The following is an 18,462-nucleotide window of genomic DNA, read 5'->3' as shown; positions in this document are numbered from 1 at the left end:
ATATAATTGTATGTATGTATACTGTTAGGTTTTTTCGGTAAAGTCACGTAGGTAAAAAATAAAATTAAAAGTTAATAAAAGTAATAATGGAAATAAAATAATAAATCACGACGTTTCGGAGGCAACACAAGTCTCCGTCATCAGGTGGGACCGTCACAGCAAAAATGACTGCATCAAGTGAGGAAAATTCCAAAAGACCAGCCCTTAAATACAAGTTAAGGGGGGAGGGGCTTACCTACGTGACTTTATCGAAAAAGCCTAAGAGTATGAATCCTTGCAGTCACGACAGCTTCAAATCTATGTTGTATGTATGTAGATCTTCTTTTCGCACCGTACGTTGCCAACTGTGCCAATGGGGGGTGCGTTTCTGGGCATCGTCGGGTTTTGGTCAATTGTGACCCTGGATTTGGGTTTTTTAAAATCCATCGGAATGTCAGGACTCCTTGAGATGAAAGCAATATTTTTTACGTAGGTAATTTAAAAAAAATTAACTCACGATTCCTTGGTTCTTTCGGTGAAGGCACGTAGAAGGGAAGTAATAAAATAATAAAGATAAAATAATTCTCACGTTTCGGCCACAACGCAAGCAGCCGTCCTCAGGTGAAGACTCCCCTACAGACCTGGTCTTCACCTGAGGACGGCTGCTTGCGTTGTGGCCGAAACGTCGTGAGAATTATTTTATTTTTATTATTTTATTACTTCCCTTCTACGTGACTTTACCAAAAGAACCAAGAAGATGAATCCCTGCAGTCACGAAAGCTTTAAATCGAAATTTAACTCACGACGTTTCGAAAGGCTTGTGTTGCTTTCGAAACGTCGTGAGTTAATTTATTTACATTTTTTTACCTACGTGACTTTACCGAAAAAACCAAAAAGTATGAATCCTTGCAGTCACGGAAACTTCAAATCTAAGATTTGGCCTCTCCGTGACTCTCTGCGCGATGCTGCTCATTTCGTCCGCGTGTGCGTGTTTTAAAACTAAAACTATTCTATTTATTCTACCAGGGAAGGCCCGCTGAGCTGTTTAGATCGTTTTTGAGAAGCGACCTGGCCGTCATAAATGATCGCTCAACGAAGTGGCTTATCATCCTGCGGAAATTTATAGCAACCAAATACTCTCAACGCGTGACGTTGATTCTAAATGCGGAGAGAAAACCCGGAGGACCCCGAGAAAAATCTACGCGACCACGGGAAGAGAGACACGCAAAGTCCAAATATACAGCAGGCGTCAGGGTCAGGATTGAACCCACAACCTCCTGTATACGGGGCGAGGTAGTTAACATCTCCTAGCCACTGTGATGATGATGAGAGAGACACACAAACTCCAAATATACAGCAGGCGTTAGGGTCTGGATTGAACCCACAACCTCCTGTATACGGGGCGAGGTAGTTAACATATCCTAGCCACTGTGATGATAATGAGAGAGAGACACGCAAACTCCAAATATACAGCAGGCGTTAGGGTCGGGATTAAACGCACAACCTCCTGTATATCGGGCGAAGTAGTTAACATATCCTAGCCACCGTGATGATGATGATGAGAGAGAGAGAGAGAGACACGCAAACTCCAAATATACAGCAGCAGGTTTCAGGGTCGAGATTGAACCCACGACCTCCTCTATACCAGGTGAGGTAGTTAACATCTCCTAGCCACCGTGATGATGATGATGATGATGACAGAGAGAGAAACACGCAAACTCCAAATATACAGCAGCAGCCTTCAGGGTCGAGATTGAACCCACGACCTCCTGTACACCAGGCAAGGTAGTTAACATCTCCTAGCCACCGTGATGATGATGATGATGATGGTGGGAGAGAGACACGCAAACTCCAAATATACAGCAACAGACTTCAGGGTCGAGATTGAGCTCACGACCTCCTGTATGCGGGGCGAGGTAGTTAACATCTCCTAGCCACCGTGATGATGATGAGAGAGAGAGAGACACGCAAACTCCAAATATACAGCAGCAGGCTTCAGGGTCGAGATTGAACCGACGACCTCCTGTATACCAGGCGAGGAAGTTAATATCTCCTAGCTACCGTGATGATGATGAGAGAGAGAGAGACACATAAACTCCAAATATACAGCAGCAGGCTTCAGGGTCGAGATTGAACCCACGACCTTCTGTATACCAGGCGAGGTAGTTAACATCTCCTAGCCACCGTGATGATGATGATGAGACAGAGAGAGACACGCAAACTCCAAATATACAGCAGCAGCATTCAGGGTCGAGATTGAACCCACGACCTCCTGTATACCGGGCAAGGTAGTTAACATCTCCTAGCCACCGTGATGATGATGATGATGGTGGGAGAGAGACACGCAAACTCCAAATATACAGCAACAGACTTCAGGGTCGAGATTGAGCTCACGACCTCCTGTATGCGGGGCGAGGTAGTTAACATCTCCTAGCCACCGTGATGATGATGAGAGAGAGAGAGACACATAAACTCCAAATATACAGCAGCAGGCTTCAGGGTCGAGATTGAACCCACGACCTTCTGTATACCAGGCGAGGTAGTTAACATCTCCTAGCCACCGTGATGATGATGATGATGGTGGGAGAGAGACACGCAAACTCCAAATATACAGCAACAGACTTCAGGGTCGAGATTGAGCTCACGACCTCCTGTATGCGGGGCGAGGTAGTTAACATCTCCTAGCCACCGTGATGATGATGAGAGAGAGAGAGACACATAAACTCCAAATATACAGCAGCAGCCTTCAGGGTCGAGATTGAACACACGACCTCCTGTATACCAGGCGAGGTAGTTAACATCTCCTAGCCACCGTGATGATGATGATGATGGTGGGAGAGAGACACGCAAACTCCAAATATACAGCAACAGACTTCAGGGTCGAGATTGAGCTCACGACCTCCTGTATGTGGGGCGAGGTAGTTAACATCTCCTAGCCACCGTGATGATGATGAGAGAGAGAGAGACACGCAAACTCCAAATATACTGCAGCAGCCTTCAGGGTCGAGATTGAACACACGACCTCCTGTATACCAGGCGAGGTAGTTAACATCTCCTAGCCACCGTGATGATGATGATGAGACAGAGAGAGACACGCAAACTCCAAATATACAGCAGCAGCATTCAGGGTCGAGATTGAACCCACGACCTCCTGTATACCGGGCGAGGTAGTTAACATCTCCTAGCCACCGTGATGATGATGATGAGACAGAGAGAGACACGCAAACTCCAAATATACAGCAGCAGCATTCAGGGTCGAGATTGAACCCACGACCTCCTGTATACCAGGCGAGGTAGTTAATATCTCCTAGCTATCGTGATGATGATGAGAGAGAGAGAGACACGCAAACTCCAAATATACAGCAGCAGCATTCAGGGTCGAGATTGAACCCACGACCTCCTGTATACCAGGCGAGGTAGTTAATATCTCCTAGCTATCGTGATGATGATGAGAGAGAGAGAGACACGCAAACTCCAAATATACAGCAGCAGCATTCAGGGTCGAGATTGAACCCACGACCTCCTGTATACCAGGCAAGGTAGTTTACATCTCCAACCACCGTGGCACCGTAACGTCGCATGTGTCCCCCACGAATATCATCCGTCTGGATGCTATTGCCTCGCTTGCCAGCTGCGTGGATGGTGCCTGAAGGGTTTCGAGTTTGATTCGCTTGTCCGACGCACGCATTCAAGTGCCAACGCCGCGACCTACAATTACGATGATCGTCACCTCTCCGCCCATACATTCTCACGCTCGGAATCCGTGAAGATTGCAGTAATTATTGCGCAGCACTTCGTATAATTAGCACGTTTGACTTATTTTTTTTATATATGTGTTTAATGTAATTGAGCTTAGTGGTTGGCATTGCCTCGGTTCCAGATTGGCCATGGGGGATGCATTCCTGAGTTTAAAGAGTGTCAACGTCTCCAGTTGAATATCGCGTGTGTAAAACGTACACCGTGCTCTCTACTTGATGTAACAAAACGTATGGTATGTTGAAATACGTGCGGGGAAAAACATAATTTGATCCTCTCCTGCTGATGTTTACAAACCGCACTCTTCTCGTACTGAAATGTAGTTGTCAAATATTAATACATAATATATATACACTATTTCTGAGCACAGGGCACAAATGCGCACAATGTCAAGCGGCCAGTAACAAACAGCGTTGTTATTAAAGTTGTAATATACGAGAGTTATTAACACGGTTCTTGGATTGGGCGAGGTTATTTATCGCCAGAGCTTGAGACCGCGATGGTGGTGGTGGTGGGAGGAGGGAATTCCAGAGTGGAGCAATGCGAGGGAAGAAGTAAAGAGACTGAGTGGGTGGGTGAGTGAGTGGGTGAGTGGGTGGGTGAGTGAGTGTGTGGCTGGGTGAGTGAGTGAGTGGGTGAGTGTGTGTGTGAGTGAGTGTGTGGGTGTGTGGGTGAGTGAGTGTGTGGGTGGGTGTGTGAGTGAGTGGGTGGGTGTGTGGGTGAGTGAGTGAGAGGGTCGGTGAGTGAGTGAGTGTGTGGCTGGGTGAGTGAGTGAGTGAGTGGGTCGCTGAGTGGGTGAGTGAGTGGGTGAGTGTGTGGTTGGGTGAGTGAGTGAGTGTGTGGGTGGGTAAGTGAGTGTGTAGGTGGGTGAGTGTGTTTGGTGGGCGAGTGAGTGAGTGTGTGCGTAGGTGGGTGGGTGAGTAAGTGGGTGGGTAAGTGGAGCGGTAGTGTAGCAGTTAGCGCTGCACTAAGAACCTGTCGACCCGAGTTCGATTCCCGCTCACAGCCAACACCAGTGACGGTTATCTGAATCGGTCCGGGGTCTCCCCTAGGTCGACTCAGCCTCAAATGAATACCTGGTGTGATATGTAAACATCGCCACTGGAGAGACAAAGGCGGCCGGGCGTGGAGCTGGCCACCCACCCCCTCTTGTGCCATTCCGGCCTTCATAGGTGCTCGCTAACGGTACTTGCCCCAACAGTCTGTTAAGTCTATATGGGGGATCTTTGTCTTTGGTTGAGCGAGTCTCTGAGTGAATGTGACCTGCAGTGTGGTGAATGAGTGGGCGAATGAGTGTGTGAATGAGTGTGTGAATGAGCGTGTGAATGAGTGTGTGAATAAGTGGGTGAATAAGTCGTTCAACGAGTGTGTAAATGTGTGGGCGAATGAGTGGGCGAATGAGTGGTTGGCTAAGTGGACGAGTGAGTGTGTTTCTGTGACCTGCGGTAGTGGCGGCGCATGGATGAGACGACACAGTTCGAACGGACCGCGTCCTCCAACTTACTGATTCAAGTTAACAAATGAGATTATCAATAACACACACATATATACACATATCTTTCTAACACGGTTACGATGTCAATCCACTGGTGCATGCCAGTCGTGCGCTGGCAAAAGTGGAGTCCTTTCGCGTCGTTTGTTTGATTTTATTCTGTTTGGAATAAGTCGCACATTAAATCGTTTATTTGTCCAGGAAAGCCTCGCAGAGGCTCGGAATTCCTCTGCGCAAGAGGGCGCCGCTTGGCCCGGTTGTTTTTGTGGTGGGAATCAAACCGAACCCGCTCCCGTGCCGTGCCCGCCTTAATAGGCGCTGCTCGCCAACAGCACTTGCCCCAACGGTCTGTTGAGGCTATACGGTGGGATCTTTGTCTTTGTGTCTGCGTGTTGTGTCTGTCCGTGCACGCCTCGACCATCCACCACCACAGAAAATCCAGTGAGAGCGAACAGTGTATTAAAGGCTATCGAGGGGGGGGGGGGGGCTTTGTCTTTGTTTTTTTGTTGGCTGTGCCTCTCGGGGTGGAGTGGTGGCGCTTTGGTTGGCGTACCGCGTGAGGAACTCGGTGAACCGAGTTCGATTCCCGGTGACGGTTAACATCGGCCGACTGAATGAATACCTGGGGGAAACAAAGACGGTTGGGGGAATCAAAGACGGATGGGCGTTAGCTAAAGGCACTTACATGTCTTGTGGTTGTGTGTGCAAACCAGTGCTGTATGTGCGTGCCTTCGTCTTCGTATCGGTAGTGTAGCGGGTAGCGCGCTGCTACGCTACGAACCCGGCGACCCGAGTTCGATTCCCGCTCACGGCCAACGCCAGTGACGGTGATCTGAACCGGTCCTGGGCTTCCCCTAGGTCCACTCGGCCCGAAAAAACGGGCACCTAGTGCGGCGTTTAAATATCAGCGCTTGAGAAGACAAAGGCGGCCGGGCGCGGTGCTGTCCACCCACCGTCTCGCGTGCTGTTCCGGCCTTCACAGAGTGCTGTTCGCCAACAGCACTCTGTTAAGGGGCCGTCCATAAATGACGTCACGCACCTAGGGGGGGGGGGGTCAGACATTTGTGACGATGTGTGTTGAGGGGGGGGGGGCGTTGAGAAATGTGACGTCACATCAAAACGCGCAACTTTAAATAAATATAGACAACACGTTCTACTTAATTAAATAGACTTTTTAATAAATGTTTTCTCCTACTACATCAGAGTGCAGCGCCACATTAAATACGCACTACAATGACAATAGTTTAAAGCGCTTTGAGGCATGTTTTATTTTGGGGGGGTGGGCAGAGCTTTGTGACGTCATTTTTGAGAGGGGGGGGTCTGACTTTGTGACGCCGTGTGACGAAAGGGGGGGGGGGGTCAAAAATCGTCCAAAATCGCGTGACGTCACTTATGGACGGCCCCTAAGGGCTAATAAGGGGGATCTTTGTCTTGTGTGCGTCTGTGTGTGTGTGGGTGTGTGTGTGGGTGTGTGTGTGTAGGTGTGTGTGGGTGTGTGTGGGTGTGTGTGTGGGTGTGTGTGGCTAAATCACAGCAAGTTGGCACAGTAAGGGGCACAGGTGGTGCATCAGCCAGTCATCTCAGTCATCTCGGTCATCTCAGTCAGTCGACCCGTGGCACCTGCTGGGTCTGCCCGGTGACCTCCTGCCAGCGGGCGTTCGACACTTCACGTGGCCTCAAGGTGCACATGGCCTGGCACAAGCGTCGTGGTGACGTCACCGCCACTTAGTGGCGAATGGCGGTTGTTGTTGTTGTTGTGTGGGTGTGTGTGTGGGTGTGTGGGTGTGGGTATGTGCGTCTGTGTGTGTGTGGGTGTGTGTGTGTGGGTGTGTGCGCCTGTGTGTGTGGGTGTGTGGGTGTGTGTGGGTATGTGCGTGTGTGTGTGTGGGTGGGTGTGTGCGTCTGTGTGTGTGTGGGTGTGTGTGTTGGTGTGTGGGTGTGTGTGTCTGTGTGTGGGTGTGTGTGTGGGTGTGTGTGTGGGTGTGTGTGTGTGTATGTGCGTCTGTGCGTGTGTGGGTGTGTGCGCACGTGTGACGAAACCGCAGCCGCGAAGTTCACCGTGCGATGTTTTGAATGAAACATCGCAGCGACCAGCAGGCACGCCACGGCATTCATCACCACCACCACCACACGCCCAGAGGCGACGGCAACGGCACGACCCCCACCCCCCCTCCCCCGTGTCGCCTGCGATGACTGCCCGGGTGGTAGTTGAAGTTTGTGTGGTCGTCACCGCGCCCGGACGCTTTTGTCTCGCGCAACTCACCAGGCACTCGTTTTTTTTAAGGCCGAGTCTACCTAGTGGAGAGTCTACCTAGCGGAGACTAGGTAAGACACTCTACTTGCAGTGCCGGATTATCCCAGTAGTACAAGTAGCTACAACACGTGTAGTAGCTACTACACGTGTTGTAGCTACTACACGTGTAACAGCTACACGTGTAATAGCTACACGTGTAGTAGCTACTACAATTCGGCAACAAAGATCCCCCGTTTCTATAACAATAGAGGTGTTACCCTTTCTGGCACTATAACACGAGTTGTGTTAAGATGTTACAACAACAAACTGAAACTTTTTGCAAAGGAATCATGTTCGCATTGACCACACGCGCGACTTTGTGGAAACTAACAAACAAACCGTGCCCCCCGTTTCGCCTTCGACAATTTGCGTTCACGGTCACGGCAATGTTTGCGCTTCAAGCTCAGACAACCATCCATCCTCGAGCGGCCCGTAACGCGCCGAGACGCGGGGAGGCGCGCAGTGGTACTCGTTTGAGGCCGAGTCGACCTAGGGGAGGCCCGGGAGTGGGTTTCATATGATCGCCGCTGTCGTCAGCGGGAACCGTCGAACTCATCTCGCCGGGTTCGTAGCGCAGTGCGCTAACCACTGCACCACAGATCCACATTACTCGCATACAATGATAAAGACCCCCGTATAGCCTGTAACAGACTGTTGGGGCAAGTGCTGTTAGCGAGTAGCACCTGTGAAGGCCGGCACGGCACACGAGGGCGAGAGTTGCCAGCACCTACGGACTTGCACACGCGAGCACGCACACACATTCACGCCGAGTGGCATGCTCCGAATCTATTGCTGTATACACAACGCCCGCAACGGCGTTGTGTATGCTACATATCACCCGAAACACATAGGCGATGTCTAAAGCTTTTAGACATCACTCTGGGAAATGTCGTTGATGTCACGGATGCTTCTCGTATCGTCACCACCAGCACCAGCACCATCACGACCACCGCCAAGCGAGCACACGCACGTTCACCCTTCTCAATATTATGACGTGTGCCCGTTGAGGCTGAGATTAACAATAAACAACGGGCAATGATTAACGTTGCCCAAAGTGTTGTAAGTTCTGTTCTGTCCTTGCGTATGCGGAGGTGCTGCTGCTGCTGCTAGCCACAACGAAAGGGATTCCGCAGAGAGAGACGGAGGGAGAGAGTTCGCGTCTTCTTGGTTCTTTCGGTAAAGTCACGTAGAAGGGAAGTAATACAATTATAAAAATAAAACATAATAAAATAATTCTCACGACGTTTCGGCCACAACGCAAGTAGCCTTCTTCTGGCCGAAACGTCGTGAGAATAATTTTATTATGTTTTCTTTTTATTATTTTATTACTTCCCTTCTACGTGACTTTACCGAAAGAACCAAGAAGATGAATCCCTGCAGTCACGAAAGCTTTAAATCGAGAGCTCGCGTCGTTTTGCTGATACTGCTCCTCCGTTGAACGAGCGCAGTGGTTTTACGATATGCGTCCATAGTTTGAGCGTTATGACCATAATCGCGTGTAACTCTGTGTATCTCACTGCATCGCGCGCTTTCAGATGCGCTTCTGCGGCCGTCTGGAACGCGCTTTCTTTCGATGTTAGGAAACCGCTGGGCGCTATGCACTTTTAAATCATCATCGAGATTGACAAACACATTTTCTCAGAATAGATTGTTGTGATTAGTTTTCTGTCCTTCCCACGCACCTCCGATTAGTTCGGTTGGCTACGTACGGTACGAAAGAAGTTCAACATACATATGTGCATTTATGCGTGTCTCTGGGTCTCTGTGGTCTTACTGGTGAATAATTTGGGTTCGCATGGCTGCAACCGCACGGCTGTAACTTGCGTCTTGAAGTTTCCATTCGTCAAGGAGATGTGAGCATCGGCCCGTTGATGTGCTGATGCCTACGCACTTGGAGTGGCGAATTATAGCAGAAACTAACCTCCCCCATTAACCACCGTGGCTAGATGTTAACTACCTCGCCTGGTATACAGGAGGTCGTGGGTTCGATCCCGACACTGACGCCTGCTGCTGTATATTTGGAGTTTGCGTGTCTCTCTCTCATCATCATCACGGTGGCTAGGAGATGTTAACTACCTCGCCTGGTCTACAGGAGGTCGTGGGTTCGATTCCAACCCTGACGCCTGCTGTATATTTGGAGTTTGCGTGTCTCTTCGCGCGTTCGCGTTAATGTTTCTCCGGGTCCACCGGTTGTTCCCTCCACACGCGTTTAGAGCATTCGGCTGCTATACATTTCCACGTGATTGAGCTGTCATTTGTGATAACCAGATCGCTTGTGAAAACGACCTACATCGCTCAGTGGACCTTACCAGGTAAAAATTAACCCGTAAAAACAAAGTTTTTCACTATAAATCCTTTATTTCGTGGCGGCTAGAGTCCTCTCGTCCTCTGGCTTGAGATGGCTGCCACCATTAAGCAATTGGTAATTAAATAAATTGTCACGCACAACGAGTCTGTGTGCAAAATGTTAGCTCGATTGGATCACGGGAAGTGGGTTAAAAAACGACCGAAAGATTTGCACGGTCGTAAGCAAGCAAGCAAGTGAACTTAATATAAAGGATTTAAAAATAAAAATAGCGAAGAACATTGTTGGATACCAAGTCCCGTGACTGACTGATCACCTCCCCCACCCCGTGCCCCCCCCCCTCCAACTTACCTCCCCACCACAGACAGACTCCTCTCTCCCATGACCCAGAGGAATTTCCCTCCGTCGTTCTGGAGCAGCAGCACTTACCACCACGGCACGGCCACCGCAGCAGGCATGACGCTGGGCGCTCACCCAGCAGACCTCGCATTCTCCCTGGAGCCCTACCCGGGCATGCACCACCACCCTCACCACCACCACCATCACCACCACCACCACCACCCGCACCACCCCCACCATCACCCGCACCACCACCCGCACCACCCGCACCACCCGCACCACCCGCACCACCACCTCGTGCAGCAGCAGCAGGAGGTGGCGGCTGCGTGGCATTACCCGCTGTCGAGCCAAGCCGGCGCGTACTCGCGAGGGGTGTCCGACCTCTACTCGGCCGGCGCTCATCCTTTTGACCCCGTCTACGGGCCTCTGCTGGTGCCGCCGCCGCTGCGGCCGGCGAGGCTGCCACCGTCCTTGGGTCCCGGGTGCGACCTCGGCAAAGCCTCGGAGAGCCCCGTGGGAGGCCCGTGGGGACAGGCAGGCTTCGCCGCTCACAGCCCCGTGGAGGTGGCGCAGAGTTTGAACGCGGAAGCCGGTGAGTGAGTGAGTGGCTTTTGGGACCGGCCGTAAATGACGTCACGCAGCTGGGGAAGGGGGGGGGGTTGTCAGATATTTGTGACGATGTGCCACGAGGGGGGGGTGGGGGTTGAGAAATGTGACGTCACATCAAAATGCGCAATTTTAAATAAATGTAGACAACACGTTCTGCTTCAATTTCGATTTAAAGCTTTCGTGACTGCAGGGATTCATCTTCTTGGTTCTTTCGGTAAAGTCACGTAGAATGGAAATAATAAAATAATGAAAATAAAACATTTCATTATGTTTTATTTTCATTATTTTAACATTTAATTATGTTTTATTTTTATTATTTTATTATTTCAACACGTTCTACTTAATTAAATAGACTTTTTAATAAATGTTTTCTCTCCTACAACATCAGAGTATTAAATACGCACTACAATGACAATAGTTTAAAGCGATTTGAAGCATGTTTTTTTTTTGGGGGGGGGAGCAGAGCTTTGTGACGTCATATTTGAGGGGGGGTCTGACTTTTTGTGACGCCGTGTGACGAAGGAGAGGGGGGGGGGGTCAAAAATCGTCCAAAATCGCGTGACGTCATTTATGGACGGCCCCTTTGCCGCTACAATCGCACGCGGATAACCAAACGTGTTAATGAAATATTAGTTATTATATTTACAAATAACAACAGGAACATTCTTTCATCTATCAGTTTCCTTAAAAGTTTCATACAAAGTTACAAAAGATTAAATGAAAAATATGGTGCGCTATGAATGAGGGTCATTGCCTGAAACGTCACATATTAGATATGTTAGATCACGTTTTTGATGAACGTGTTGAGTTGTTTTTGTTGCTTTGTTATTTGTGCTCGTGCACCACTGCCAACGCAGCCGTTGATGAATCACTGGATGTGAGAACCCAGCCCCAGAGCTTGCCTTGAATCGTTACCAATGGCTGCTGAATTTACGCGTTACCAGAAGGCCGTGCGTTCGGCTGATGGGATGTGTAAAGAAACACACTTGACTACAGGGATTCCTTCTTGATTTGAAGCTTTCGTGACTGCAAGAATCTATACTCTTTGGTTCTTTCGGTAAAGTCACATAGGTAGAAGAATAAAATACAACAAAAACCAATATCTTCTTGGTTCTTTCGGTAAAGTTACGTAGAAGGGAAATAATAAAATAATAAAAACAATACATAATAAAATAATTCTCACGACGTTTCGGCCACAACGCAAGCAGCCGTCCTCAGGTGAAGAACAGGTCTGTCTGGAAGACAGCGTCTGAATGGGCACCACCAGGCTTGACAGCGTATATTTAAGCTGGGTTGGAGGGGGGAAGGGGCGCCTTGACAAAACTAACATATCACGACGTTTCGATCGTCCTTAGGCGCAAAAAATAATCCAGCAGTGGAACTGCTGATATATTATTTTGTGTTTCATTTTATTCTTCTACCTACGTGACTTTACCGAAAGAACCAAAGAGTACAGGCATTCCTCTACTTACGAACGAGATAGGTTCCAGAGGTCTGTTCGTAAGTCGATTTGTTCGTAAGTCCAAATTTGCTCCCGTCGATTCCAAACATGTCCACTAAACACGGGGGAATGACATTCAATGTTGTATAATCTACTGGAGTTGAAGATGCCACTGGTTAACAACGCTTAATAATCCACCATTGGAACCTCCTTTGCCAGTAGCAAAATAGGATAATTGTTTTTTACCCATTTATCTGGCAACAAAACTGACACTTTTTTTTGCTTTGAGTTGTGCGCTTTTTGGAGTCATCTGGTCCAACACTATGTGAGACTAGGCTCGAAGAAAAGCTGTCTCGGGTATGGACCAATCAATTTCAAAGACAGTGCATACATTATTAGAGTTATGTTTTTTTTTGCATTCCGACCACAGGTATTGTGGCCAATGCAAACATGACTCCTTGTAAAAAAAGGTGTCAGTTTTGTTGCCAGATAAAAGGGTAAAAAAACAATTATCAACGCTTCATTTTGTCCACTTTGCTGTCCATCGCAATGCTGTGGACGGTTCATATGGAGACGCGGAGACGTGACGGAGACATCGCCTGCGTGTCTATCGTGTCAGCAATATCCTCCGCAACGAGACGGTTACGTTGAGTGAAATAATTCGAGACCTCTAACGGCGCGTGATGTGTGCGTCCGCGCACGCGGTGTCTCCACAGCTCGACGCTACGGGCTCTGTAGCTCGTCACTCATGAGCTGATGGTTCGGTTGACAAGCCTCAAGGATAGATGGCTACTGCTGACCCCCACCCCCGCAACCTCCCCGCAACAGGGACACAGATCCCCCGTGTAGCCTCCATAGACTGCTGGGGCAAGTACTGTGAACAAGCGCCCATTAAGGCCTGCACGCCGCACGAGGGGGTAGGTCTGCGTGACCGTGGACCCCCAAGTGCTGAAGTTTACACACCGCATCAACAGACGCCCATTTCTTCTTTTTTACTCTGAGTCGACCTAGAAGAGAACCCCCGTTTGCCCACAGCCCCGTTCAGATATCAAACGCCCGCTGTCGTTGGCTGTGATTGCCGAATCGGAATCGGGGGGGGGGGGGAGGGCGGGGGTGGCCGCCGGGGATTGTAACGCGGCGCGCTAACCGCTGCGCCACCGCTCCCCCATTAATTAATCAATTGATGTCTTGTTCAATTAATTCATGAATCCGATCGGCACGCGCACGCGGCGGGAGGGAAGGAGCCTGGCGCTCATGAAGACCACGCGGACGCCAGGAATGCCACATCACCCACCCCACTAACTTTGCCCATCTCATGCCACGTGGACAAACGCCAGTGGAGACGTGGCTGGCGGTCAATGAGAACAGCTTTGGGTAGCCCCATCCGCACGCGAGCCATAGCAGCAGCAGCAGATGATGATGATGATGATGACGACGACGCGGATACTGGATGTTGATGATGCACAGATGGAAAAGAAAAATATCCCGGCAGCGTGGGGAGACTATGGTTACTACCACACCCAGAACAGAACTTCGGAGCGTAGAACATGGACTCAATGCCCCCGATTCACAAATACGAAGGAGGAGGAGGCACCATCATCATCGTCACCGCACCTCCGATTAGCACGGTTGGCTACGCACGGTGTCAAAGAAGTTGAACGTACACGCAGCGGCGACGGTGAGCCCAGATCCTGGCTCCGCAACCATCTGGCTCATCAACCCAGCCGGGTGTAAACTCACAGCCGTCCACTATGGGGACCTCATTTGCCAGTAAAAATATGATAATTGGTTCTTTACCCTTCTATCTTTTGGCGTCATCTGGTCCAACCCATATGAGACTAGGCTCGAAGGAAAGCTGTCTCGGGTGTGGACCAATCAACTTCAGGGACAGTGCACATTATCAGAGTTATGTTCTTTTGTTTGTATTATGACTGCAGGTATTGCGGTCTATGCAAACATGACTCCTTGCAAAAAGGTGTCAGTTTTGTTGCCAGATAGAAGGGTAAAGAACCAATTATCACAACCGTCCGTTTCTACTCGCATTGCGTCGTCAACATCAGCCTGCCACGAGGAACCGGGGACCGCGTTCGTCTTCCTCCACGTGGTGGGCAAAACGCGCCGAGCCTGGGACCGCGGTTGGACCAGCGGCGTCCGTCTCCGCATACTCGGTGCTGCAGCTGCTGCGACATGGGTCCCGGGACCCTGGAACGTACATGCAGGGCAATATATGGTCTGTCCGTGGGCGGGGAAGGGGGGTGGGGGGAAGGGGGGGGGTTCAGCATTGTGGAATAAAAAGTCTGGACTCGGAGAAACGGATGACGCCGAGATGATGTGAGGTCACGTGACGCCGGGATGATGTGAGGTCACGTGACGGTGAGGATGATGTGAGGTCACGTGACGGTGGGGTGATGTGAGGTCACGTGACGGTGAGGATGATGTGAGGTCACGTGACAGTGACATGATGTGAAGTCACGTGACGGTGGGATGATGTGAAGTCACGTGACGGTGGGATGATGTGAGGTCACGTGACGGTGAGGATGATGTGAGGTCACGTGACGGTGAGGATGATGTGAGGTCACGTGACGGTGGGGTGATGTGAGGTCACGTGACGGTTAGGATGATGTGAGGTCACGTGACGGTGAGGATGATATGAGGTCACGTGACGGTGAGGATGATGTGAGGTCACGTGACGGTGTAATTACGTGAGGTCACGTGACGGTGGAATTACGTGAGGTCGCGTGACGGTGGGATGACGTGAGGTCACGTGACAGTGAGGATGACGTGAGGTCACGTGACGGTGATGATTATGTAAGGTCAGGTGACGGTAGGATGAGATGGTGCCCTATAACTTCGTTAAATGCGCGACTCTGACTCCAAGCCCCGGACTCGCTCCGTCTCACGAAGTCACGCGGCGCAGTTTTGTAAAAAAAAAAATTTTTTATTATAATGAAATTAACAAAACACACAAAACAAGCCTGCGGTGGAAAGAGCGAACGTGTTCACGCGTAAACGCAGCGCGAGGCACGGAACGAGGACACGGTGACCGACAGCATGAACACTTAGGGGACTGCTGCACTTGGAACGTGCCAGACCCACCACGAACCACGACGAGGGGGATCCGAGCACTCACGGATCTCCCCTTGGGTGATTTCTGACGCGTGATTGGGCGCCGCGGTGGCGAGATGTTAACTACCTCGCCTTGGTATACAGGAGGTCGTGGGTTCGATTCTGACCCTGACGGCTGCTGCTGTATATTTGGAGTTTGCGTGTCTCTCTCTCTCTCCGTGGTCGCTTGGATTTTTTTTTCTCCGGGTCCTCCGGTGTTTCCCTCCACATTTGGAATCAACACCACGCGTTTAGAGTATATTTGGCTGCTAGACATTTCCACGTGATCAGCCACTCCGTTGAGCTATCATCTGTGGCCAGGTCGCTTCTGCAAACGAAACGTGTCGTTCACCGGGACTTATCTGGTAGAATAAAATAAAAAATATCGGAATGTCCAACGTGCACGTACTCACTTCGCTGTAGCTTCTTGCAGGAACTGAATTTGGATGGAGGCAAAACCGTCGGACATCGTGCCGAACAACACACAGTAAACGAGAGAGTTCGTACAGCTAGCCGCAAACACCTCCACAAGCTGGTTCTGTCCGACTGGACATCTGTGAAAAAAGAGCTTTATAGCTCATCGGATTCCTCCTCCAGTATAAATAAATACTCTGATTCTGAAACAACCGAAGCTATACGTGAACGCTCTTGCGATTATGTAATTCTGATCTCCGACTTTTTTGTGCCTGCAAAGGCACTCACGCACAAAGACACACACAGACGCTTACACACAATCACTCACACACAGACACACGCACACGCTTACACACAGACACTCACACACGATTACACACGCTTACACACAGACACACGCAGACGCTTACACACAATCACTCACACACAGACACTCACGCACGTTTACACACAATCACTCGCAAGCAAAGACAAAGATCCCCCGTATAGCCTTAACAGGGGCAAGTGCTGTTAGCGAGCACCTATGAAGCCCGGCACAGCACACGAGGGGGTGGGTGATCGGCACCACGGGCGTTCGCCTTTGTTTCCCCAGTGGCGATGTTTACACACCGCACCAGGCACTCATTTGAGGTTGAGTCGACCTAGGGGAGGTCCAGGACCGGTTCAGATAATCGTCACTGGTGTTGACCGTGAGCGGGTAATCGATCCCGGGTCGTAGCGCAGCGCACAAACCGCGACACCACCGCTCCCATGAACAAACACAGACCCATCTTCTTGGTTCTTTCGGTAAAGTCACGTAGAAGGGAAGTAATAAAATAATAAAAATAAAACATAATAAAATAATTCTCACGACGTTTCGGCCACAACGCAAGCAGCCGTCCTCAGGTGAAGACCAGGTCTGTCAGACGCTCTCCCCTCGTGGAGTGTAGAGCACAGAGACTCAATGCTCCGCCGATTCATAAAATACGGAAGCATCATCATCATCGTCACAGCGACAATGATGCCACCACTCCCGCTACTGCTGACTCAGCGATCAGCTGCCTAATCAACCACGCCGACGTAGAACGCGACAGCTGTCGAAACCTCCATCGGCATCAGCAGCCGTAACGTCGAAGGCGACAATCAGCCACGCTCACAACCACGTGTTGTTCATTTACGCGCGCGTCGCCCGCGGTCTCTGCAACGCTTCGCGCGCGCGTGACCGGTGTAGCATGTGTCTTTGTTTGCATTGTCCGAATGATCTGAGCAACGCCGGGTTATTGTCTCGTCGCAAGAATCTCTCTGCCCGTCGAGACATTGAAGATGATGGAGGGGACGAGAGACAAACGCGTGCGGTGCGGGCCTGTGCACAGAGGGAGCCACGTGAGAGCACGTGGTATCAAATGTAATAAATGATGATGGTGATGATGATAAATGATGATGATAACACTGCTGCCATGTTTGTGGGGAAGGGTGGGAGCGGGGAGAGGGTGGAGGCGGGGAGTGATTTTTTTTTGTATAAAAGAGGAAAAATAAAAAAAATCCAGGTGGTTTGAATAAAACATCTGAGGGTTTGATGTTGATTATTGTTGTTAGTTTGTGTGATTTCTTTTCGTGACAAATGTAAGTGGGTATTCTGCGGACGATTTGCAAGATCGGAGGACAATTTTGTGCGCCAACTCTGTTTCATGCGAGCCCGCTGATCGAGTCCACGTGTTGGCAGACGAATTCTATTTTTTGTTGTTTATTGTATGCACGCATTGTAATACCTTCCCGTTTACCAGCCAGGCATATCACTATCTGTCATACGCCTGGGATTAACACTGCCGAAGAACACAGTGTGTATATGTACCATATCATACGCCGACGTTTCATTCATCGCATTGGCCAAACATGTCGGTGGAGCAGGACCCTCCTGAAAAAGCGTATCCTGAGACTCGGTGTGAAAAGATCCACCTCCCGTTCACAACCCCGCAGAGCCAGTGATGGGCATTCCACATTCATACGGCGGGAGCGAGTCTATACTCTGTAGGACAACCACTCTTCGCTTCCCAACAAAGCGGTAACAAATTTAACGACCCCGGACGGGATGATGATCTAAGTCAACCGTCCACTCCCCCCACCCCCACCCAGCATCTGATCTCACAACCTGCCGCTGAGAACGATTCGCTCGCTCTACCACCGATCCACCCCCCTCTCTCCACCACCCACAACCTCTCCCCGGCAGTATGAACGAGACGCGGACCCCCGCGATCAATGCTACGGACTCCCCCCAACCCCCAGAATCAACACGTGCGTCTCCAGCCGTGTTCCGTTGAATCCGCGTGAAGATCCGTGCCGTAAATCACCAACCCCGCAGTGACCCGAGCAAAGAGATGAATCGACCCCTCCGACCATCGTTGCCACGACGGCCGCTTTCGACTCTCACCGAGCCGCTCCGGGAGAGGGTCGGCAAAACGGCTCCACCACCAGACGGCAACGACGCGCGCTTGCGACGTCGAACAACGAGGGGTGCCTCAATTGTCCGACGTTTCGTCGTGTAGAAACATAAAAAATGTCACGCGCATAAAAAAAAAATGTTCGGGAGCGGCCCGGCAATTTTCTGCTGACGGTGTGTGTGATTATTATTGATTGCGTATGCCATGAAAAAGAGCCATTGCCCGAAACGTCGCCGATTACGTTTGATTTACGAATAATAATCATCGTCATCATTATTTCATTTTCTAGCGAGACCCAGATCAGAACAATTA

General features: G+C 50.2%; 1 protein-coding gene across 3 annotated transcripts in view; it reads left to right on the top strand.

The window, feature by feature from the left end:
• The window catches only part of LOC133351532 (transcription cofactor vestigial-like protein 2), a 63,126-nt gene extending 45,297 nt beyond the window's left edge, over positions 1-17,829 (top strand). For 2 of the 3 annotated variants that reach the window (XM_061566823.1, XM_061566840.1), the window contains exons 3-4: positions 10,190-10,756; positions 12,931-17,828. In XM_061566823.1, the coding sequence (XP_061422807.1) occupies positions 10,190-10,756; positions 12,931-12,971 (608 nt within the window). In that variant the 3' untranslated portion in view covers positions 12,972-17,828. Of the gene's footprint in view, positions 1-10,189; positions 10,757-12,930 lie in introns of all 3 variants that reach the window. The other variant, XM_061566833.1, reaches the window with a different exon arrangement.
• The last annotated feature ends 633 nt before the right edge of the window (positions 17,830-18,462 follow it).

Source organism: Lethenteron reissneri, chromosome 5 (genome assembly GCF_015708825.2).
Source record: "Lethenteron reissneri isolate LAM-NWPU_2019-01 chromosome 5, ASM1570882v1, whole genome shotgun sequence".
NCBI classification, from domain to species: Eukaryota; Metazoa; Chordata; class Hyperoartia; order Petromyzontiformes; family Petromyzontidae; genus Lethenteron; species Lethenteron reissneri.
Note: the sequence above shows the minus strand (reverse complement) of the source record. Positions and strands in the feature narration are given on the sequence as shown.